Below are 15804 nucleotides of genomic sequence, written 5' to 3'. Positions count from 1 at the left end.
GGGACTTTAGTGAGGGATTGTGGGCCAGAGTAGGCCCCTAGTATCCTATGCTTGTTAGAACAGCAGACACACGAACGTACTGGCTTCAATATAGGGGACTTTAGTGAGGGATTGTGGGCCAGAGTAGGCCCCTAGTATCCTATGCTTGTTAGAACAGCAGACACACGAACGTACTGGCTTCAATATAGGGGACATCGATCGGAGATTTTGGGCCAGAGTACGTCCCTAGTATCCTATGCTTGTTAGAACAGCAGACACACGAACGTACTGGCTTCAATATAGGGGACTTTAGTGAGGGATTGTGGGCCAGAGTACGTCCCTAGTACCCTATGCTTGTTAGAACAGCAGACACACGAACGTACTGGCTTCAATATAGGGGACTTTAGTGAGGGATTGTGGGCCAGAGTAGGCCCCTAGTATCCTATGCTTGTTAGAACAGCAGACACACGAACGTACTGGCTTCAATATAGGGGACATCGATCGGAGATTGTGGGCCAGAGTAGGCCCCTAGTACCCTATGCTTGTTAGAACAGCAGACACACGAACGTACTGGCTTCAATATAGGGGACTTTAGTGAGGGATTGTGGGGCAGAGTACCCTATGCTTGTTACATGTGTTAGAACAGTAAACTTAAACGAAGTCAGTGGATTGTAGTTTGGAGGCATTATCACACATCTGTTGTTGCAGTTATTCTGATTAACTATGTATTTTCTTATGTATAGTACTCACTTATGTAGTATAACACACTAGTCCTGCCTAATATTGATTTCATAGGACTAATCCCGCTTTTATACCTTCCCACTGAGACACCATGCAGTAGTTTCACATGGGTACCCCGAATTGATACATAGATTCATCATGTACAGGTCAAATATTTTGTGTTTCAGGGCGCGGGAGGGGTGACAGACCCAGTTTCCAGTTCAGGTAAGATTGGACAATCTGTTTTAATAGTCCGCTAGTTTATCTTAGCTCATGTTCATGTATATTCTAATGAAAGAATGATGTGTATATTAATAGACATATTAACCTCTTGTCTCATGTTGGTCCAAATACAGTGGAATCTGTCCAAATCAAAGTCTGGCAAGTTTGGATTTCGTTGAAATCCAGACTTTTTCTCCGGTCCTCTCAGTTCTTTTATAAATTATCATTACTCAAACTGACCTACAACTCTCTAATTGGGACTTTAATTACGGTCCCAACGACCAATTTACGACTGAAAAGAACCTGTCTAAATTGGACTGGAATAGACCGAACTGGACTGCGCTTTTTCAGAAATCAGTATAGAACGGACTAAAGCAAGTATTTGGGGCGCTTTACATGTTGTTTTGCATAATTATATAGATATGCGACAACAACCTCGACAGTGAGTTGCATGACAATATATATTTATACATCAAAGTGACCGCATCGATAGCTCTCCGTTGGGCTTCGATGACAGCACGTGGAGCCGTACAACCAATGTAAACAGAGGATAACTACGCAAAAACAAGTAGATGTTCACGTATGAGGATACTTTCTTAATGAACCGTTACCATTCTTTGACATTTGTTTATGAAAATGTGTAGACTTGTCAAACATGAAACGGGTAAAAAGCATATGCAATATCTTGAATGGACTGTAAAAGATGTGACGAATCGTCACATGGCGCTGGCCTGTGGCAGAGGTACTATGCTGGCTGGCTGCCGGCCGCATGGAACTCTGGGTAGGAGAGTGCCACTTACTTTCACCTCAAAACAATGACTGAGGACACGATTTTGAAAAACAATCTTCGTTCTCAATGACTTTTTCAAGTAGAGAATGTTTAAATGTGTATTTAATGTGATCTCATGTCAATATTTCACGTACAGTGAATGTGTACACAATTAAAGATGAATGATCGTTGCTTTTCGCTTTGTCTCTAGTCAAATTTTTGTTGTACCGGTATTCTGTGTAATATAAACCTGACTTTTTCACCGGTCCCAACCGAGTCCGAATTGGACAGATTCCACTGTAGATAATTTAATTTTGTATATTTTACCTTCAATGCATGCAGTTGTGCTTTTGTCTATTTCTGATAAATGCTTCTTTAATTTTCCAAATTGCACTTTAAACAACATCTTAACTTAACAATTGTTCACATTTGTATATATATTTTATTTATTGACAAAACTAGCATCAACAATATTTAAAGAAAACTATTTTTTATCTGGACTCTCATTTGATAACATACTAATAATAAACTGTTGATTTATCTGTTAGTATTTGCAAATCCATTCCCTTGAATATCCATTATCGTTCTAATATCTGACTTTGTTTCTATGCAGACGACAGAGAGTATTCTGGGTTGAGCCCTGGTACAATATTTGTCAATGTTTCGCTTAGTCTTATTTCTTTCTTACAAAGCTGGTATATACTTTCACTGACCTTTCTTTCACTTCTAACCTGTGTTTGGTTAGACAACTGCTCTACAATATTTTGTTCATTTTTTTTAAAAAAAAGGTGCATTTTATTTTCTAGATATCTCTGGATAACCTTTCACGAATTTCACAATTCAATTTTCCTGCTACATTGTAACACACTGCAACATATGCAGTGGTAGTGTGCTTAACAAACATATCAACATATAACATATGGTATAGAAGTTTCCAGATGTTACTCCTTGGTGTGTTGCTGGTGTGGGGACATATTAACATCATTGCTAACCATGGGGTGAGATACTCGGTTCTCAACTAAAGGCTGTAGGCTCCAGGTCAACGTTCTGTCAGTGTCTACAGATATTCTTGGTGTTATTTTATAGTTGTTAAGGTGACACAAATTTTATGTTTTTATATATAATTATTGGATCAGTTTTTGAAGTCAGTTATCTCCCTTTGATTTATATTTTTGTGAATTATCTCCCTTAGAGAACTTTCACAGATTTTTAGTCATATTTTATGACAGTCCAGCCAAGTTGGTGGGTAATAAGCTATTTCTTCAGAAGGATTTCTGTGTCATGTTTGTCTTGTTTATGGTTAAAAACAACTGCAAACTGTCAAGATCCATCCTTATGCTTTGTTGTAAAGAATGATTCAGCTGTTAATTAATGAATAGCTAAAACGTACAATCTGTTATATGAGATATCAACATTATGTACAGACTCTTAAGGATGATGATAAAATGTACAAGCTTTAAAAATATTTACCCGTATTTAAATAATAATGACTCCCTCAATAGAATCCGACCTTGTCACTGTGGGACAAGTCCATTTTATGAACGTGTGGGTATTTGCTGCATATTCTCACACGGCTTTTGGATGCGAGCGTTTAGCCATCGCATTTATCTGTGTTGCGAAGCTACATCTATGGAGAATAATTTGCTAGGCACTTCCCTCTTAAAAAATAACTTTGTCCAATATACAATGTCATCCAGTTGCGAGCACATGTTCCAATCCCCAGAAATGACGTCATGATAGAACAAATTTTTATTGTGAAATCTTCATTGGTGTTTGTGATTTATCACGTAGCTAGCTTACATAGATCGTTAGGATATGGCTCCAGTATTGTTGACTGGTGTAATTAAAGCGACCAAACCCCATTCCATATCCAGTAGAGATCATTGCATAAAGCATAGCCGATTGTTCGATTCTGACAATAACATGAGCATGTGTTTATGAATCACTATCAAATAGTGATGATACCAGATGTGAAAAGGTGAGTGTATCCTACTCCAACGGGGGCTCCCGTCACATCTCCCACTCACGCACTGAACAGATTTAGATGTTATGAACCAGAGGTCCGTTTCCCAAAGCTATTGTAGCACTGAGGTGTTAGTAACATCCATGCTTTAACATAGACTTACGGCTGTCGGTGCGCTTTGTTAAATTTGTGGAATGGGGCCAAGGGTAGCCTGAAATAAGCATTCCCATGTTAGACCACAATAGAAATGTAGATTGTCATACAAAAATGTGCATTATCTGAGGATGGAGGCATTTTGAAAATTATTCAGAACATCTGTGGACATTAACTGTTAATGTTTGTGAAGCCTGGGAAACAGGAACTTTTTTGTAGCTCTCTGTAAATGGTGTCATCAAGTAAAGAAAAGACATATAGATATTTGCTTTATCTGGGCACAATAATATAATGTGAGGAAGGCAGGGAATTAATTTATTGTCAGTGATTATGACCCTATCGTCACCCTTCTCTATAAGACCTTGCTGAGAGTGACGTAGAGGCTGGTGTCGAGTTTTCCCACCACTTTGGCGTGTCTTGTCCTGTGACTCGGCATGAAGGAAACGGTGGCAGATCAAGCTACCATGGCAGCTGCCACTCTCGACTGACCCCACATCAGCAGCTGGAAGTTGTCCTACTATGTTAGAACATGTTAGAACAGCAGACACACTAAGATGGTGGCATCAATATAGGGGACATCAGTCTGGAATTTGTGGGGCGGAGTAGGACCCGAGTACCTTATGTTTGTTAGAACAGCAGACACACTAACATCCTGACTTCAATATAGGGGACATTACTTAGGGATTGTGGGGCAGAGTAGGCACCCTATGCTTGTTAGAACAGGAGCAGACACACTAACATCCTGGCTTCAATATAAGGGACCTCAGTCTGGAATTTGTGGGGCGGAGTAGGCCCCTAGTACCCTATGCTTGTTAGAAAAGCAGACACACTAACATCCTGACTTCAATATAGGGGACCTCAGGGATTGTAGAGCTGAGGGCCCCGAATAACCTGTCTCCCGTGTTCTGGGTTTTCGGACACTTAAAAAACATTTTTAGTTTTCTCTCTAATCACATGAACAACTGTACAACAACTCATTGACCTAGGTAAGACATCTTTCTCTTAAAAACAAGCCATCACCTGAGTATTTACAATGTCTGTGTGATGCAACACCCTCAGTTATTGCGCAGGTAATCATGATAAACATCCGAAAACTAATGTCCGAAAACGTATGATCCGACGAAATGTCACTGTTACACACTTGGAGCAGCACACAAACAAATACAAGGTAGAATTCACCTGAAACAGCATTTCGTAAAAAAAGGTTTAAAAATAAATCTACTCATTGGTATAAGAATACTCAAATTTCATTTGAAGGCAAGAAAGGTTGGACATAATAGCTTTTATAGGTGGTATGTTATCAGATGCATAAGTTGGCACTGTTCCATAAGGTGATTTTGAGTGCTTCGAGTATAAGCCTATGTTAATGAATGGGTGTTATCTTCATGTTAGCAATAAGATCGTTTTGAGGGACAGGGCCTTGAGGTTAGCACTAAGATCCTTTGAGGTGAGCTCTTAGATCATTTTGAGGGATGGGGCCTTGAGGTTAGCACTAAGATCCTTTGAGGAAAGTGCTAAGATTGTTTTGAGGGATGGGACCTTGAGGTTAGCGCTAAGATCGTTTTAAGGGACATGGCCTTGAGGTTAGTGCTAAGATCTTTTTAAGAGATGTGACTTTGAGGTTAATGCTAACATCGTTTTTAGGGACAGGGCCTTGAGGTTAGCACTGAGGTCATTTTGTTTGATAGGGATCGCAGGTATAGCAAAGATGGCATTTTAAGATGGAGCCGTGGGCTTCCCACCTGTAGACTGACTTCACTGACTTCTTTGACTTCACGTTACCATGCGTTGCCTCTGTTTATGTCCGACCACACTGTCTTCACCCACATGCTCAGCGTGTAGTTGTATCTTTACACAGGTCTGACACCAAAAGACATGTAATTATTATTTGTTCTTTAGTTTGTAAACAGTTTACTTGTTGGCACTTTCTGTCTCCATATGGTTTTGTCGCTGTGCACTTCGATTGTAACAAATGTCCATGAAGGTATTAGTTGCAAAGAATGTTCCATGTCTGTTGAAAGAAATTGGCCATTTTGGATGGAACTGAATATTAGTTGCGTTTTTTAACAATGGAGTCGAACCTTGTTTATCCGAACACTTGCGTTTTCTCAAATATTGTCTGGATATGTATATGAAGAGTTTGCTGGAGGAAAAGCATCGTAAAAAACCATCAAGCGTTCAGTGTTTCATTTAACCTTTTAATAGTATTTAGTAATTATGTAAATGAGTGTATTTCGTAATATCTATATTAATATTGAAATGCTGTAAGTTATGAAGAGGTTTTATTTGTGTTTGATAATGTTTGTTGCAATTATCTATGTAGGATATCATGGTTTTTACAAAATGTTTTTTGAAAGCTATAGCATGTCATTATTGTAAATCTATTTTCTATTCTTGCTATCTTTGTAAGATGTTTTTTGTTTTTGTTAACCATTTTGTCAGTGAATTCTTAGTGTATATTCATTATTTGTTCCTGTTTTAGTGTGGTGTTACGTATGAACTTTGTGACACTATTTTCTGTAAATTTGTACGAATGGAACAAATTTCTCACCATGGCATGAAAGAGAATTTAGGACTGGATTTTGTTCAGAGACATCTATCATTGTCTAAGTCAGATCAAATATTTGACCAAAACTATAGTTATATAAAATTCTGCCTTTCAGAAAATTTTGCATTAATATCGTTATACAACCCAGTAAGAAACATTTTACAAAAATGGCAAGAGTAATAATAATTTCTATTGTTTGCCTATTGATTTAATATGAATACTAAACTACAAATAAAGTTGTCTGTGTTTTGTGAAGACAGTACTTTTTGCCCTTAGCTTTATGTAGAATCAGGTATAGGTGGGGCAACCCCGTAGCCTAGTGGTAAAAGCGTTTGCTCGTTACACTGAAGGCCAGGTTCAATTCCCGACATGGGTACAATGTGTGAAGCCCATTTCTGGTGTCCCCCGCCGTGATATTGCTGGAATATTGCTAAAAGCGGCGTAAAACAATACTCACTCAGGTACAGGTGTTATACGAGTTATGGCTTGGTTTTTCTTAAGGAACTATGCACATGTTTGTTTCAGACTTTGACACATGTTTGTTTCAGACTTTGACAAGTTTCTCGCGGACAGAGCCTCTGCGGCCACGGATGTGCCGAGTATCTCCGCGGCGACAGGTCAACAACAGTCCCGTGCTGCTCCCAGGAGTAATCGACAGTTGCAGAAGGAAGAGGAGGACAACCCATTATTTGCATTATGAAAACACAACTTTGTCCGTTACTGTTAACATGTACCCTTGGTCGGTCACTACACTGAATCAGACACAAATGTTTAGGTCATTAAAAAAACTAACTGCTAGATGTTTAACCTATCTGGATGCTGTGAATCTCCTGTTAGTATTGTTGGTCTGTAAGATAGCCCAACGGTTAGTGTGTCCACTTGCCACGCACCCAAGACCAGGTTCTTTTCTTTGTGAGTTAGTTTGTGATGCCTACATTTTTCGGCTGTACTTTGGAGCAAGATCGCTAAGATGAGTATGAAACCCTTCATCACATACATGCTATGATATTGTTTATTGGCTGAATTATTTTTTCTTTCAAAATAAATTCTTTAGTTATTTGTTTGAAGATGATAATAAAGCAGTAAGGCTCGTGGTCTAGGTGTTACACTTGAACAAAGAAAGTTAGTGTATGTAGTTTGTAGATTTGTAAAATGTGAAATTTATTTGGACATACCAAGTATGTCCAACTCAAGGACACCGGACAGTCTAGAGGATATCTAGCACATCTGTTGGGAGAATGTTAACATTGTGTTGTGATTATTGTTGGGAGGTGTTCATGCATTGTTACATGTTGACTTCGACATTGCAAAGAAATTTTAATACTGCAAACAGAATATTTTTATGCCAGAATCTGAATTTGCCATAGTTTGGATCAAGAGCTAAATTACCAAATCAGAATAAATCTGATTGTATGACATTGTGTAATATATGTGTTAAGTCTCCTATTGATGAGTTTAACTATAACATAGTTTCAGCATGTAAATATTGAAATCTGCATCCTTGAAATATCTGTAATGTTTTGTTGTGACATCTATCTTATATTGTGCGTGTATTTGATTAACACATCTCCTCTCACTATTCAATCTGTATTTATTATCGTTCAGCTTGTCACAAAATGAAATAATGAAGTGATGTTCATCCTCACCTCATCACACTGGGATCTACGATAAATCACATGCTTCATGGCAAGAAACTTTGTAATCAGTTGCAGGATTGAGATTTGACAGCAAACAAAAAGCCTGAATATTCCAACCAGGAAGATGTATGATTATTAAGAATTATGATATATAATATATCTCCTAGGGTAAAGAGGGGATCTTCCCATTTTGCATCTGACATCTTTAGAAGGCGTTGAATGGTTTTTAAAAAATATATATGAAATATATCCAAAAACGACATGTTCAGATATGTTTAAGTTGTAGTGCAGTTATGATCTTAAGAAAAAAAAAATTAGCTCTGGAGACTCTCTCTGAAGAAAAAGGTTTTGGAAGAGTGAAGTCCAACCCAGTTCCATGGGTGATTTAGACACACTCATCGAGGAAATTATATGATGCCATTAGTTTGACTTTGTTTTGTTTTGTTTTCTACGTCAAATCTTCCCTCTTTCTCATATAAATTTTTTTATTGATCAAGATTTGTCAATATTGCTGAAGGGATTACTTTGTACTTCAGATGTAATTTTGAATTTGACATTTTAGGGAGAAATCAAGAACATTTTTTTAATTGCTTGAACAAGAATGAAAACCTATGATTCAGAATATTTTACCAATGCAACAAATAGTCACTGATTTTGCTTCAGATTCTCTAACTGAATCAGACCCAGAGATGACTTGAGTATTGATATTGACACTGCTGCACTGTATATTCAAAGAAGTACAGATGAGTTGAAAGTGTTCTTTGGTTAAAATTACCCTAGGAAAATGCATACCTGAAGTCAGTTAATGCATGATCAAACTGAAATACTGTTTAAACACCAATCCTCCAATCAGCGATCAATCTGTCAAGTCCCATTAAGTGCAGGAAGAAGATCACAAGCAAAACTGTTGTCATAACCTTTGCCAATATGTGTTTTAGGTACATCTTATAACATGGGGAAACAGGTGACCATGTGGTGTGAGGCTCCACAATTCGCAGAGTTATGTCCCTTGGCCATGTCAGGATCTGCTAGTAGTGGGATGAGATCCTAGATTTTCTCCAATTCTGAGCCTGTTCTTGTTAGTACCATGCCGATATGTGCACCAGTATGGTCAGTTGGAAAAAACCTTGTACAGTAGACCCCCACTCTCTTACAAAGGTATGAGACAAACAATGTTTTAACCCTGGATATGTTTTCAGCACTTGAAAATCCTTTAAGACATACAATGTGACGTCATTGAAGACAGTATGTTGTCGTATTTAGGATATTTGTATATATGTCTAAACCACCACCACAATGCTGGTGGTTATCTTGCCAAATAGTTCTTTGGTAGGTTTGCAGGAAATTGAAGTCCAAAATATTTTTATAAACTATTTCAGCATGTTCAGATGGGCAGAAAATATTTCTTATATTTCCAAAGTAGCCAATACTCTCCGACTTTTCATTTAATGTTTTTGAAGATTTTGCCTTGTTTAATAATGGTACATACTCTACATGTCATGTTGAAAATATCTTTTTTATTTTGTACCATTAAACTATTGTTTGATTTTGATTTTGTTGCAATATATTTTACTCTTCTGGTTCTTTAGAGGGGATAATTCTTTGGACTAAGATTTATTACCCGAATAAGTAATAGAAGTTCAAAATAATATTGAAAATTTGCTGAATAGAATTGCTCCGTTATCTAAAACAAACAAAATATATTGTGACTAACCATTTTATTCCTTGATATTGCGATCAGGCAGATAGCAGATTTCTGATTGTCTCCCTTTTATTAGCGTTTGAACATTTTGTTACCATTCTATGAATAAAACGTCGAAGCCAGGGTATCCTTGCGTACTGTGTTTTCGAGCACTACAAAGAATTACTGGGTATTTGTCTTCATATCAGTCCCAATGCACTAAAATTAAGACTAGATTGACCAATGAAAGCGTAGTTACTTCCTTTCATTCACTGTAAATATTGATTGCAGACAACAGTATGAAACAAATCACGTCTTGATTCAGTTGAAATAATGCAAACAATTACTTGAGAATCTATAAGGAGTTGTGATCAAACTGAGTACGTAAGTTTGCATAAAATAACCTGCCAGCTAGTCGGGCAGGTGAAGGGAAATTTCATGCAGCATGGCAGAAAAGTCACCAGCCGATATTTCAGACACTGCAAAACATTATATGATTGGATCGTATTGGAACACCAGGTGTTCGTGAAAGGGGTAAGCATGTGCAACTCAACTTTCTGTGACCATTCAATTCCTGTTATTTAGAGATATCTAGGCCAGACTTGTATACATGCTGTACTTGCTCAAGTAATGATCTTGTATGGCAGAAATTAGTTGACAATGTATTACTATGAGTATTTTGTTATGTTATTCTGTTTAATTTTGTAGTTGAAGTTAGTATTTGAACTATAAAGAAATGAGTATTGCAACTTCTCTTGTAGATATAGCATTAGTTATACACTTATATCAGTAGTTTTGTGCATGTGAAATTATTTATGAAACTTCTTGCTGTGGACTTGATCTCACGTTGTAAGGAGCTTCTACCCTTGGAATTGTTGCTGATCCAGAACTGTCATGGCCATTACAAATTAACAAGGAATTTTCATCACCACTCTGACTCACATGACAGTTTTATCCTCAAGTACCGACTGATGAAGAAAATTACTGTGTGTCTCTTTACATGGTGAATTACACAACACGTACTGAAGAAAGATAGGGAGGGGGCATGAATATTTGTAGGGATATTTTTGTGAAATAGTCTGCTCAGTCTTCACCACAAAGAAATGTCCCCAAAAGTATTCATGATCCCTAAAGGGGGTACGGGTGGCCCAGTCGTCTAAGGCGCTGTGATTCGCTGTGCAGAGTTGCATCCCTTGGGCACGCCAGAAACCTATGATTGTGGGATCGAATCCCGGTTCGCCCCGATTATGTTTCTAGGTTTGTCAGCACCATACCCGTGCTCGTGGGTTTCACCAAAGTGGTAAACGTCTTGAGACCTGCATCACTTCGGGCTTTCCTCCCACATTAAGCTGACACGCCGCGATATAACTGGAATATTGTTAAAAGCGGCGTTAAATCCAACTCACTCACTCACTCACTCATGATCCCTAACTTTCTGTGTCCTGTATCAGTGTGTAAAATTCCCCAGTCCGACGAGGGGACTGGCAACATTGCAAATTTACCTGACCAGATAAAATATTAGCAGTCCAGAATATTCTGGGATAACGAACAAAAGTAACAAGAGAGTAAACATAAGAATGGTACTGTTTACTGTTAGTTCTCAGAAAATATCAATAAACTGGTGGATTGTTAACTTAGTAACTTTAACCCTCGACCAACGGGCGTGCAACTTTCCCAAACTGGCCGTCCATCAGCAAAATAGACTGTCTTGGACTGTCGGGCAGGGGGACATTTTAAACACAGGCAGTATACGTAGTTTTACCAATTATTCATGCTTGTAGGGAATCAGCGGAGAGTCACTGTACACACATTTGCCTGAAACAGGTTGTATGAAACGAAAGAAACTGAAAACATAGAATAATGAATTATGTTTTTATGCAATATAGAAATATATATAAAAATATATGGATGAATATCAAATAGTTAATTTATTACGGCCTAACATACCAGATAGCGGTAGGATAGCTTGAATAGTCAACCTCAGAAGAGACATCATGGCCTATTTTTGGGGATGAGAGGATGTCCTGTACTGGACAGCTCAGCATATGTTACAGGGTATTCCCCTTCTCCCTCCTCCCTCCCTCCCTATATATATATTCACACAGAGACACACAGGCGCGCGCACACACACACACACACAAAGAGCAATGGTTTACGGTATTGGCTGATGTTATTTTCTATGCCTAGGTTTGTGGTGTTAAGAACTTGGCCTACATTTGCACTGTAGTTGTTGCTTGACTGCCAGATATGCCTATCACTGCTAAACACCACAATAGGAGAATGAGCCTAAGCTCCTTTATTTTGTTAAACTCTAGCTTTAAGACGTTTTAAGCTATTTCTTACAATTCAAGATTTATCTCTTTGTATCATTTTGGACCAAATAAATTTGAAATAACCATTACAATTACTGTCATGGACACTTTTTATGGAGTCTCTGTTTCCGATTTGTCACTGCATTTACTCAGTGTCATGTTTGCATACCATTGTCATATTGATTTGACTTTCCGATGAATCGTAAGAGGTACCTTCCCATTGATATTATCCTGACTATTCTGCCTGCTTGTCAATACTTGACTCGGCTGTATGATGTTTTATGCATGTATATTTCAGCGCATGTATGGCCTTTTTTGGTATGTGTACAGTTACCATGGAAACAGCTGCCATGTTGTGTACAGTTCTCCTTTGTTGTGATGCTTTCTCCTAACAACTATACATACCAAGTACATACCAAGTATTGTTTATGTTGGAAAAGAACGTCTTGGATGACCTTTGAGTTAGTTGTGTATATTTAAGCAGGAATTGTTTGAAAATGTATACATATTTCATGTAAATTGCACTTAAATTGTATGGTAAAATATTGACGAATGATAATTTGTAAAATAAAACATAAACTTGTGAATAAGATATTGTATATTCATTTGTTTGACAGCAGTTTTCATTGTATGTTAATAATATAATTGTGGTGGCACATAGTCCTGTGCGCAGTGCACAGTACACACATATGGTGAAGTGAAAACTGTTGATGGAGGAAAGGTGTTGTGTGACCATGTTCGGCAAGATGACTTCTGAGAGTTTCCAGGGCTTTGGTCCTGCACCACACTGAAAAACCTGTAACAATTGGCTTTGTTCCAAATGCCTCAGTTCACACAGCAGTGAATGGGTAACTGGTAGGGTGAGATGGTATTGTGACTGTTAACTTTTTTCGCCACACTATCTTCCCGAGGCAAGGTCGTGAACTGACTATAAAAGTCAACTTTCCTCCTCAGCCGAACTAGGCTGGAACTTCCAGGCTCTATCGCATCGCCACCACGTGGCTATTACCAGTGAGATATGTCCCGTCTAGGTCCGTCCTGTTGACCAATCAGATTCCAGCTCTTATATCACTTGCATTTGCTTCAAATAAATTGGCGGCGACAAGTTTAGACGATCTGATTGTTAATCAGGATCTATGTTGTAATAAAACGGGTCTTACGTATACCCTGTCAAAGTGCATCAAAACACCGGAGTACCTTGATTAAAAACATGAAAAGATGTGATATGTGTCGACTCCCATTTGGCGATACACGAAGGTATTGCGAAGGCAATCTGACAATGCGAAATCGCCTTTGTGACGCAACAGTTTGCACTACAGGCAGGGTGGGGTCAAATTCCCCAACGTGTGTCATTTCGTCCATGGACAGGGGGTGCCAGTCAGTACTTGATGTTAAAGGAGGGTACTTGAGTTTTCATCACCTTGACCTTTGTCATTGTCCGTGTCCACTGTTGACCTGTTTGCAAAATGTCAGCACTCATCAAGCGCTCAGATGTGCAGTAAATGTGTGTTACAATCTCATTAAAATCAGATCTAAGTTCTCGCTGCCGCTAAACGAAGATCTGAGTACATCCCATTACGGGTCACGTCAGACCGACCTTTCGCTCACTTTGACAGACCACTGAAATGGCTAACAAGAAGTCGACATCAGCCAATATTAGCAAGCAGCTTTCTCGAGCTTTACGGCACTCGTTTCAACCTGGTCACTTCCATTTAAGACTACGCTTGAAAAACATGTTGACACAGTTTTCGATTAAAATTTTGAAAACAGAACAAACGAACATTCCTGAATGTCTAATATATGGTTGAGATTGTATGGCAGTGCTTCCCACGTACTGTGCAACGCCTCCTCCGTTCAAATGTTTATAGAACGGAAGCGAGAGATAGACGATAATTTTGAGGGAATCGGTCGGTCGTACGGGCCGTTACTGTCGTTCGGAATACCCCGTGTTAATATTTTCGAGGTTGCATGATCAGAAACACATTCCGACTGTCACTTTCATGATTTGTTAAGCGACGCTTTGATTGTCGGATGAAAGGTCGTACTCCTTTTGTCGGTTTTACTCCTTTTGTGACAGTAGGGAAGTGATCACTTTCACAGAGGTCATCATGTCTATTCAAATTCATTGTTAACATTGGAATCTGCGAGGGAAAGATCAAGGGCAAAATAAGTTCCATTGGCAGGATGTAAATGATTATCAGAAATATAATCTTCAAAAACCTTCCCCTTATTGTGTGTACTTGCACCTCCCCATAGAGGGTTATGTCCATTTATATAAATCGCTCATAATCATGCAGGGCTTAGGGAGCTGATCATATATACTACTCAAAAGAAGTTAAAGAACACCCGATTCTTTAATATTACTATAGTTAATCTGTCATGTGAGATGAACTATAGTAATATGAAAGAATTGGGTGTTCTTTAACTTCTTTTGAGTAGTATAGATCCTGAAGATCAGACTGTCGAATCGCAGATGAAAGTTGAATGTACAAAGAGCACAAAGTAAATGCCATGTGCAAGGTGAGGCGGTTGAAGGTTGAAGGTGGTGCTGATGGTTGACTGGCAGACATGTCTAGCTCGACGGCAGGTGCAGTGCCATGGGTCGATCTGGGTTGCCTAAAGGCAAAATATTCCATCAATAATTTGTGAATTCAGACATGTTATGCATGGCCACGATCAAATATACATTAAAATAAATAACATGTGTGCACACAATATTATGCACATGGCTTGGAATGAGCCGATTGATAGTGCGCATCCTTCTAGGTGAAGTAAGGGTCGAAGTGGTGTATTGGGTAGAGGAACGCTATTCCTGGAACCAGTGCCCTCAACTACCATACTCCCGTCCTCCACCATCACAGGGACCCAACACAAGGCAAACAGGTTGCCCAATTCGACCGCCTTTAACGACACCAAGGGCAGTCATACATAGTTTGTATACTGTATATAGTCCTTGGGAATACATATAACTGTTATTGAAGGTCAAATTCACGCTCAACTCATTCAATAACCTAATGTATAATGCTATTATATACTGAACTGCAAACGAAACGTCACCATGGATAGATATATGAGAAACTTTATTTGTCCAAACACTGTAAACACACTTTGAGACTTGGATGAAACTTGGCAAAACTGATCATCAAGGTTGAAATTAAAGTGTCAAATGTTCTTAAAGTGAAACACGACACTAGTCTCTGAGAAAATGGTATCACAAATCAGTATCTTCTGTGTCCGCCATGTTCATTGATGACTGCCGTGCAACACCGATACATGGAATGGATGAGGCGGTTGATGAAGGCCATAGGCGCTGAAGCCCACACTCTGCGGAACGCCTGACGCAGTTCAGCTGCAGTTTTCGGCCTTGGTCGGACGTCATCCAGCCGTCTTTGAATCTCGTCCCACGGGTGCTCAATGGGATTTAAATCGGGACTGAGGGCAGGCCACTGCATGGTTCTGATGCCATTCTGCTGGAGGAAATCTCATGTTGCCCTCGCAGTATGGGCACGGGCGTTATCATGCTGAAACTCGTGGTTGGGCGACGTGACAAATAAGGTATGGCGTGTGGTCTCAAGACTTGATCAATGTACCGAGCTGCTGTGACACCAATGCCTCTCCCTGGACCGATGTTCTGGAAGACCACAGGGCCGACCCTCTGTGCAAGACCAATTCCACCCCACACCATGATGCTCGGACCACCCCACGAGTGTATCTCAACGTCCCCTACGGCGTCGCCAAGCTCTCTTTCTCTCACTCTCACTCTCACTCTCACTCTCTCTCCCATCTGCTGTTGAGATACAGTAACGGCTCTCGTCTGAGA

General features: G+C 39.2%; 1 protein-coding gene across 3 annotated transcripts in view; it reads left to right on the top strand.

Annotated features, from left to right (window-relative positions):
- LOC139468436 (target of Myb1 membrane trafficking protein-like) overlaps positions 1-12561 on the top strand; it is a 62394-nt gene extending 49833 nt beyond the window's left edge. For 2 of the 3 annotated variants that reach the window (XM_071250400.1, XM_071250397.1), the window contains 3 exons: positions 888-924; positions 2304-2333; positions 6903-12561. In XM_071250400.1, the coding sequence (XP_071106501.1) occupies positions 888-924; positions 2304-2333; positions 6903-7054 (219 nt within the window). In that variant the 3' untranslated portion in view covers positions 7055-12561. The remainder of the gene's footprint in view (positions 1-887; positions 925-2303; positions 2334-6902) is intronic. The other variant, XM_071250399.1, reaches the window with a different exon arrangement.
- The last annotated feature ends 3243 nt before the right edge of the window (positions 12562-15804 follow it).

This window comes from Haliotis cracherodii, unplaced genomic scaffold (genome assembly GCF_022045235.1).
Source record: "Haliotis cracherodii isolate W230 unplaced genomic scaffold, xgHalCrac1.p SCAF_2, whole genome shotgun sequence".
NCBI classification, from domain to species: domain Eukaryota; kingdom Metazoa; phylum Mollusca; class Gastropoda; order Lepetellida; family Haliotidae; genus Haliotis; species Haliotis cracherodii.
The sequence above is the reverse complement of the archived record's forward strand: the minus strand, read 5'-3'. Positions and strand labels throughout refer to the sequence as shown.